The following is a 9,192-nucleotide window of genomic DNA, read 5'->3' as shown; positions in this document are numbered from 1 at the left end:
GGCCAGGGGCAACCCTCCCTTTCCCTTCTGTGTTTATCTCCCCTTCTTTTCTATTTCAGTAAGAAAGCATTGAAGACCTCCTCTCCCTCACCACACTGCCAGTGCATCCCTGCTGCATATAGTGGGGCACTACAACCTTTCTAGAGGCTCCCAACTCACAGTGGAGTCAGGGGTGAAGGGGAGCAGATACACCACCCCAAGACCCAGCAGGCTAAGGAAAAACTTACTTCTTCCCTAATTGCCTAATAGAATTTGGTTAGGGGCCTGCACCAGAATCTCTCTGTGTGGCAGGGCAAACCTCTGATTAGCAAAATCTGCTCTTTCCATCTTTCTGTGAGTTGCCCTCTTCCCCTTTGAAGCCCCAGGCCCCTCTCCCGTTCTTTAGCTCAGGATGGCATGGAAGCCTCAATTGCCTTTGAGTCTCATATTTTTATAGGGCTCCTACATGTACAAAAGTAAATTTGCTTTTCTCCTGTTAATCTGTCTACGTCAAATTAATCATTGGACCAGCCAAAGAACCTAGAAGGGAAGGAAGGAAAATTTTTAATTACACCCCTACATCTGTAACTATGCATCAAGAAACAGGCTCTCATACCCTAACACTGAACATGAATGTCCATCATTGATATTGCTCTGGCATCCTCTATTCCTGATGCTCCTGCCCTAGGACCACAGTGGGTCTGGGCTGATGCTGACTGACCATTGCTTCCACTGCTCCTAAGAGAGTCCTTCTGAGTGTGCTTCAAGGGTCTGGAGGCCTCCTGGTGTTTCTGACAAAACCTATCACTTTCACCATAGGTCATTTGCCACAGGGTCACCTTCAGGTGTGGAGGGTGGGGATTCGAGAAGAAAGGCAGCCAACTGTCTGTTCAGAATGGCCTTTCTCCCTCTCCACTCCCAGGGCAGTATTTGAGCCCAGGCCTGCACAGTCCTGAGCTAAGGACTCTGTTAGCCCACGTGGCACCTGGCTGACCATGTTGTCTCAGACCAGGGAGAAAGAGAACAAACAGTTAAAGGACAGCTCAAAAATGATGCTGATTGAAAGCAGCCAGACACACATGTGCTAACACCATGTGATTCCATTTACAGAAAGTACAAAAATAGGCAAAACTCCAAATTGACAGGGACAGGTGTGTGCATTGCCAAGAGCCAGAGGTGGGCATGGGACTGACTACAGAAGCATGAGGCAGCTTTCCGGGGTAATGGAAATGTTCTAGACCTTGATGGAGTGGTGATACTCGTGTACACATCTACCAAAATTCTTCAGTCTAGACACCTAAAATGGAGTGTTTTAGTTTATGTACATTATACCTCATTCTAGGTGATTTTTTTTTTTAAACATGGAGAATGTTTTCCAAGCGATGGACTCAGCACCAGAGCCAGTAATGTGGCTCCCCGAGGGGAGAAGCAAGAGCAGCCCATGTGCTTTGGCATACATTCCGTCCGCTGCCTGCTCCCTTCACTGTGTCCCTCCCACCTACCCTCTGCAGCGTCCTGGAATGGGTCTCTCTGCACCTTCTCCCCCGGCCCCCATCAACAGTTTATTGTCCACACAGCTGCTGGTTGAGATTCCGGGTCATATCCCTTCCCTGCTTAAATACCCTCCAGTGGCTTTCTGTTCCTAGAAAGGTGATCCCAGCCCCATCTCAGGGCCTTTGCACTGGCTGTTCTCTCTACCTGAAGCTCTCTTTCCCTGGTCTCGGCAGAACTTCTTGTCCTTTACATGTCAGCTTATAGGTGTCTTCTCAAACAAGCCTCCCTCACCTATGACCAGTGACACCCATCTTTCTCTTTCACCACTTCTATTTTACCTCCAACAAAATCCCTATCTTAATTATTGATCACTGCCCTGCACCCCCACACACATACACATAGAAACATCCTAAAACTGGGCTGTGCAATACCACAGCCACCCGCCACACTTGGCCATGGAGAACTTAAAATGAGGACCGTCTGAATTGACAACTGCTCTAAGTGTAGAATACACATACAGGATTCCATAGAGTTAGCGGACACAGAAGAAAGTAAAATAACTATTAACAGTTGCTTATACATGTTTAAATAATATTTTAGATATACTGGGTTTGAAAATATTATACAAACTGAGTCACTTCAAAATGGTGTCAAAGCTGCCATCCCAGAGGAGCTACCTTGAAGGTCTTACCCCTCAAACCTGTGGACTGTTAATACTGGGCAAAATAATCTTTGGACTATGCCTATAGCAGCACTGTATTCGAGCCAACTGTTTGCAAAGTTAACAGGTGCCAACCAAAGGTCATCGATGCCAATTGAATGCCAACAGGAGTCCTCAATTTGGGGTGCGGTGATGGGAGAGAGACTTTATTCAGTGAAAACAGCTCAATTGTGATATAGCATAGCTGAGGAGCAGCAGGGTGGTGAAACAACTCAGGAGAGGTAGCCAAGGTGAGGCAGCCTCGGTGCTAAGGCTCCATTGTCACAGTTCTGCTCTGTTGTTGCAGCTCCAGCTGGGGAAACACACTCTTACACGGATACTCAATTGTGTGCTCCAACAAGACAGAGGTGCAGGTGGCTTATACGAAGAAGAATGCCTGCCACCAGTCCCTGATTGGTCCATTGCCAGGCAAATAAGGGCTCCAAACATCACAGTTTGATTGATCCAAATAGCACTGACCTGATTGGTCAGAATGGAGCAACTCAGATCAGTTAGTAAAGATACAAATAAGGGTATAGCTGCCCAGCTTGATTGGACAGGGAAAGTCTCAGATCTATTGGTTGAATTCCAATCCCAGGTGCTCTATTATAAGGGTTGATTCATAATGTAGAAGCACAGTGCACAGGCTGACAGCTCAGCCTGTAGCTTTCATTTGATATACAGCGTGTATAAGAGGCTTCTGCCACAATGGCTGCTAGACTCCAGTTTTGAATTGGGCCCAATTAACCACAAGGAATCCTTCTTGGCAGGTATTTTCTTTTTTGGGATCAAAACAGGGGAGCACAAAGGTAAATTCAAGTCTTATTTAGGGCTACCTAGAACGAGCATAACTAAGTTGTTTTAAAGACCGTATCCAATCAGACTGTCTCCCCCTCATTTTACTGTTAAATTGTGATTTCAAATGGTATAAAATTGAAAACAAAAACAAAAACTTGTGTTATTGTCACTGTAAATAAGACTTAACCTTCATACCTCACAATGTGAATTCCCTTGGGCTAAGATTTCATTTATGTGTATACTACCACAGTGCCATGCTGATAAGGATAGTCAATAGATAACTATATGATAATAATTGATAAGTAATTTTCCTGATGACTTTTCTGTCTTCAAAAAAAATTTAAAAACAGAATAATTTTTTATCTAGACATAGATCTCTATCAAATATACATTAGACGTTAATAAGAGTGTTATCATATATACTGTAGTACAATTGCAATTGCTTTATTCCTACTTCACATTTTTACTAAATGTCAACCTAGCATTGTAATTTAAAATTATTTTTCTTCTAATACATTTAATTTTTCCATATATTAACATAAGTTAAACTTATCATTTGACTGTAATAAAAATATCTGAACCAATTTCTGTTTGCAAAAAACAAACAAGAAACAGGGAAGCAGAGGTTATGACTAGAACTGAAAATCAAAGACAGTCTTTAGAATAAGCATCACTATATTAGCTTATCTGCATCTGTAGAAATTCCTTTCTTAGCTTATTAACACCCATAGAAATTTCTTCCTTCTAGTCAAATAACTCCCCTTCCTTTTATCATAAATACCTCTTGCCTTTACTGTCTAATAGGAACACTATTTGAGGTTTCTGCCTAAAACAGTGCTTCTAGAATAGCTATTCTTTTGGAGCACAAATCAATACTTGTTGCCTCTCACCTTGATTTTTTTTTTAGGTTAATATATCAAATAAAAAATCTGAAATCTACTGTCACATGTTTCTTTTTACTTTCCTCAATGTGTCTACTAGAAAATGGAAAGTTACACATGGGTTCGCATTTCGTCTCTATATGGCAGCCCCTCTACAATGCCAAGTCCAGGGATCACTTGCCCACTTGTCACCTACATACTGATTCTATACTTCCTGGCCAGGGAGAAGCCCAAGAAAGCTTTGTTGGTTGAAAAAATAAATGAATTGTGAAAAAGAGAACCTGAATTTTTTACCAAATAGAAGGTAATCAATTCACTTATTTTTGGCAAAGACATTCCCCAGTACAAAGTACTGACGGGGTCTTCCCCAGCCTTTGAAGTCCTATGCCTACTCTGGCGACCCCTAGAATTCGACCAGCTGCTCACAGGACAAGACAGCTATTTTTCCCTTGTAAAAGAAGGGATTAGACTTCAGGGGTTACAAGGCTTTCAGAGGGGTGACACCTATGAAACTAGGGTGAGCTGGGCTTGGGAGCACACTAGAGGAAGTCTGGGGCTGGTGGGGAGCAGCTGGAATGGATCAGGGTAGGAAGAAGGCCAGGACTGAGTGGAAGGGGCAGGGCTTAGGGGAGGGAAACGCTGCGTGGAGAGAGGTGGGATTCTAGCCGGAGGGCCAGGACTGAGAGGAAGGAGCTGGGTGGAGGGGCAACTTAGAGAAGTGGAAAGGCCCTGGCAGGAGAAGCGGGACCACGGGACTGGAAAGGCGGAGGGCCCAAGGGGAGCGCAGATCTAGGTGAGGGGGATGGGACGAGGCGGAAAAGGAGGAGCCGGGGGGCGGGGCAATAGGGCGGGCCCGGGGAAATAAAAGCCTAGGCCCGGGGTTGGTGCTCGCGGCCTTCCGATCGTGCCCCTGGGCTTCTGTCTTCCTGACCTAGCTCGCGTCTCCTCCAATCCAACCATGGCCGGGTCCCTGCGCACCCCGCTGCTCCTGCTGGCTGCACTGACCCTGGCCCTAGCACTGGCTATGAGCCCCACGGTCGGCGCGAGCCCCAGCAAGCTTCACCGAGTGGGCGGCCTGCTGGATGCGGACGTGAACGAGGAGGGCGTGCAGCAGGCTCTCAACTTCGCCCTGAGTGAGTACAACAAGGCAAGCAACGACGCCTTCCACAGCCGCGCCATGCGGGTGGTACGCGCCCAAAAGCAGGTGAGTCCCAGGGGTAGGGTGCGGGGGCAGCTGGGCAGGTAGGGCCACCGGGATGCGGGATCCTGCGCCCCGGGAGGGCGTGGCCTTCTTGACGTCACCAGCCGCGCTCCTGTCGGTCCCCCTTGCTAAAGGATGACCCTCCAAGCCCCTGGAGGCCCTGCAGATGGGCCAAGACACACATGCCCAGGCTTCTGAGCCAGTCAGACTTTTCCAGGTCTTTCCTGTCGCCCATGCCAGATCCCGGACTCCTCTGTTTGCTGACAAGCCCCTCGCAAACTTGTCACTAGGAGTGCCAGTGGGTCCCAGGTACTCCTGGTTAGTGCTCTGCCCTTCATTTCTGTTTTAAAGCATCAGCCCCAACAAGAAGGACTTGGGTTAGGGTCAGGGCTCCTGTCCAACCCGCTTAGTCCCGACCCCAGCGTCATAGGACTGGGGGCTCAGTGTGAGCTCACAACTAAATGACCACAGGCAAAGGAAAAACAGACCTCACAGGCAGCCTGGCTGCCTTCCTGGCTTTGCCATTTGAATGATTTTTTTTAAGCACTAGTTTCCTTTTTATGTTTTCTTCTGGCATAATATGAGACTTACAGAGCAGTTGCAAAATTAGCACATAGAATCCCTATAGATCCTTCACTCTCAAATGTTAAAATTTTGCCCTGTTTGCTTTATCTGCCTCCCTCCTTCCCCACGTGTGCATGGGTACATATATGCATTTATTTCTCTGAACCTTTTGAGAGTATATTTTCCTAAAAACAAGGGCATTTCTTACGTAATCACAGTACCAGTTTGAAAATCAGGAATCAACACTGACACAATTATCTAATGCACAGACCTTATTCAGATGTCCCTGATTGTCCCACCAATGTCCTTTATGGCCAAGGACACTCCAGAGTCATGTGCTGCAGCCTCTTTTACCCTGGAGCAGCCTGTGTGTCTGTTTCGTGACCTTGGCATTTGTGAAGGGTCCAGCCAGTCCCTGCAGATTGGCACTCAGTTTGGGTTGGCCTGCAGTTTTTCAGGATGAGATACCAGTCATGCAGAAGTGTGTTCTTCTCCAAGTCTCCTCTCAGCAGGTGCCACTAAACCGACCTCCAGGTCCTCCATTTGCCATGATATTTTGGGCCAGCAGGCACTCCAAACATCCTCCCTGCGGCGGAGCCCTCATTGATCCCCTGCTCACCCTGAGGATATCAGCAAACACAGAGGCTTCCAGAATCTGGCCTGTGGTATCCAGGTAGATGCCACAGCAGAGGGTCTTACATAAGAATCCAAAGCTGCCTAGAGATCTTGGAGGACAGGCCCCTAGAGCTGCTTCATTCTGCAGGTCATACCCATGGAATAGGCTCTGGACTGTAAAGTCTCACTCCCCACCCTGAAATGGGTGCCCCACCCCCAGCAACCTGGGGCAGTTAAGTGCCTGCTGGGATAGAGAGGACCACACCTGACCCTGCCTCTACCAGCCTGTCCTGAGGTTCTGGGCAGAAAAGGAGGGCAGTCATCAGGGTCCAGAAGAGGAAGGGAGGGAGCGTTAGGAAGGGCTACTGGGCCTTGTGCTTGTCCTTGAAGGAAGGCTAGAATTTAGACCAGCTGGCCTGCCTCCCAGTGGGGAGCAGAACATAGTCATATAGCAACAAAGTATGGTGCTTCATGCCAGCGTTCATGGCCCTTATCCGCCTCTTGAAACTTCAGACAGTGGGTCAAGATCTGTTTTGATGCAGGAGACCCATTTCTCCTGCAGCTGTCGGCTGACACTATCCCCTTTGGATGGGACATGCATGCCCTGCTCACGAGGTCCCCACCAGCCTGCTCCCCTCCAGTGTGACACTAGCTTGGTGGCACAGGTCACCAGCCCATGTGGAAAACTGACACCAGAGGGATCACAGGACTTGCTTGGGGTCCACTCTGCAGAGCTTAGGCTCTTCTTCCCAAGGTTATCTGAGTTTTCAGGAGGTGTGTCTGGAGGATGCCTATGTGAGAACAGGCTTCACTTCTGTCATCTCAAATGTGTGTAATCATAAGGTGTGATACACTTCAGAAATGTTCCCGTTACAAACAGTTCTTAACAGCCATCTTTTATGGGCCCAAAAATCCGTGTGTGTGTGTGTGTGTGTGTGTGTGTGTGTGTGTGTAAAACCTGGTACATGAAATAGGCGTCTCGATGGGCTCCACTCTACTAACTGGACTGTAGCTTCAAGGTCATTATCATGTGAATTTTCCTGAGGTGGATCCAGCCTTGACTCAGGCAGAGCTGTCACTTTGTCTTAGTCTCTGACTTGGATCCTGATGCTGGCACAGCTGACACCCTGGCTGATTCTCCATAGATGCACCTTCAGCTCCAGGGCCCAGTTAACAAAATTTTAGTGTCTGGCTTCCACCTTCCATTTTCCTGCGTGTCTTCCCATGAGGCTGTGTGGCACACCTTGTCAGAGCTGCACTGTCAACAAGTTACAAGGAGGGCCTGGAGCACAGTGGTTGGGCAGCAGTCAGGACGGGCCAGGTACCTCCTGGGTGCCAGCTCTGGCAGCCATTGATGCTGGCCTGAAGTGCAATAGCATGAAGGTAACTGTGCCTGTGTCACATGGGCAGGTACTGAAAACCATACCTACTCTTCCTGTGCGTAGGTCGTGGCTGGGATGAACTACTTCTTGGACGTAGAGATCGGCCGAACCACGTGTACCAAGTCCCAGCCCAATTTGGCCAGCTGCCCCTTCCATGACCAGCCACGCCTGATGAAGGTATGGGCCTGAGGTGGGCGAGGGGCCAGGCATGCAGGGCAGAGCGGTGGGTGTGTGTCGGTTGGACGTGTCATGAGTGAGTGTTCTGGCTTGGGGGGATGTGTGAATGTTGGGGGGTGTGGCGGGGATGGTGAGTGATGTGCAGATGCCTAATTTGAATTTATAAGCCAGTCTGAGCTGGGGCCTTGGGGCCCCATGTGGCAGGATTGTTGCCCGCTGGATGGAGTAATCAGTGGGGCAGAAAGGGCGCTTTAATCCCATCCTCAGCCACTGGAACAGATTAGAGGGAATGAGAGGCCTGTAAGGGGAGAGACCCTTCCACGCTGTCCTGTTCACAGAACAGCAGCCTGTCACTGGGCTTGGCTGGTTATTTGGAGCTCTTAGCCTCTGGGGAGAGCTCCGCCCTCTTGTTACCTGCCTAAATACCTGCCACTTTCGGGGCGGATTCCAGGACCGGGCTCTGTTCTTCTGGACCTGTCTTAGTTCTGGCTCCCTGCAGGTGGAAGAACTAGCTCTTGGCTGTGTGGCCTTGCATGGGCTGCTGCTTAAATGGCTGTGCTGGGGTTAGGCAGTGTGGAATCCGGTGGGGGAGGGGTGTGCGGCATGCCACCTCCTGTACTTGGAGTGATGGGAGGGGTGACCCGCAGGCCACCGTTGAGTCCTGTTTAGTAGTCTGGGGCTGGGCGGGGGAGGGGCTGAGAGTCCCAGCCAACAGCCACAGTTCTTCACCTGCATGTCTGAGATCTCCTGTTGGACGATTTCCTTTTCTGCTATAACCCTAACTGACCGTCCCTCTGTGTTCCCTCTGCAGAAAGCATTCTGCTCTTTCCAGATATACAGCGTTCCCTGGCTGAGCAAGATCTCCATGGTGAAGTCCAGCTGCCAGGACGCATAGAAGACAAATGACAAGCTGGGCCACACTGACTGCGTCTCATTTGCACCCCCCTCCCAGTAGAGTTCCTAAGCTTTAGATGGGTGAGCCCACCTTGGTGGAGTCCCCTCAGTGTACTGGCCCCAGGAGACAAATAGAGAAAGCTTCTTGAGCATTGTTTGGATAGCTAAGTGGCTCTAACTTGTTTATTTCTTTTAATTGCTTTCCAGATGCACCTGTCCCTGGTGCACACATTCTGCTCCTACTCTAAGCAATAAAAATGAACATTGCTGCTCCTTGAGTTGTTCACTGTCTTGGGGACGTGCCTGAAGGGTTTGGACAGTAACTGTATGAAGAGCTCCTTGTCCTGCTGGCTCTGGAGGCCAGAGGAGGGGACCAGAGCTGACGCATAGGTCCACAGGCCACTGGGCGTTTCAGGGGAATGTGCTGCCCCTTTCCAATGCCTGAGTGTGGAGGGGGCTGGGAAGCCAGGCCTCTGGTCGTCACCACAACCACATAAGAAAGGGGAG

General features: G+C 49.1%; 1 protein-coding gene across 1 annotated transcript; it reads left to right on the top strand.

Annotated features, from left to right (window-relative positions):
- The first annotated feature begins 4,694 nt into the window (after window positions 1-4,694).
- LOC117015618 (cystatin-C) lies at window positions 4,695-8,958 on the top strand. The gene is made up of 3 exons (XM_033094204.1): window positions 4,695-5,056; window positions 7,678-7,791; window positions 8,603-8,958. Exons 1-3 carry the CDS (start codon window positions 4,811-4,813, stop codon window positions 8,684-8,686), a joined length of 444 nt encoding a protein of 147 aa, XP_032950095.1. The 5' UTR covers window positions 4,695-4,810; the 3' UTR covers window positions 8,687-8,958.
- Window positions 8,959-9,192: the final 234 nt, after the last annotated feature.

This window comes from Rhinolophus ferrumequinum, chromosome 23 (assembly GCF_004115265.2).
Source record: "Rhinolophus ferrumequinum isolate MPI-CBG mRhiFer1 chromosome 23, mRhiFer1_v1.p, whole genome shotgun sequence".
Lineage (NCBI taxonomy): Eukaryota > Metazoa > Chordata > Mammalia > Chiroptera > Rhinolophidae > Rhinolophus > Rhinolophus ferrumequinum.
This window is presented reverse-complemented; position numbering and strand designations above follow the sequence as displayed.

What these genes read in the sequence shown, in the direction of transcription:
- LOC117015618 (XM_033094204.1), top strand. Translation starts at nt 4,811, where the DNA reads ATGGCCGGGTCCCTGCGCACCCCGCTGCTCCTGCTGGCTGCACTGACC. An exon ending in TGGTACGCGCCCAAAAGCAG is followed by an intron (nt 5,057 to 7,677) that starts GTGAGTCCCAGG and finishes TCCTGTGCGTAG; the next exon opens with GTCGTGGCTGGGATGAACTA. An exon ending in ACCAGCCACGCCTGATGAAG is followed by an intron (nt 7,792 to 8,602) that starts GTATGGGCCTGA and finishes TTCCCTCTGCAG; the next exon opens with AAAGCATTCTGCTCTTTCCA.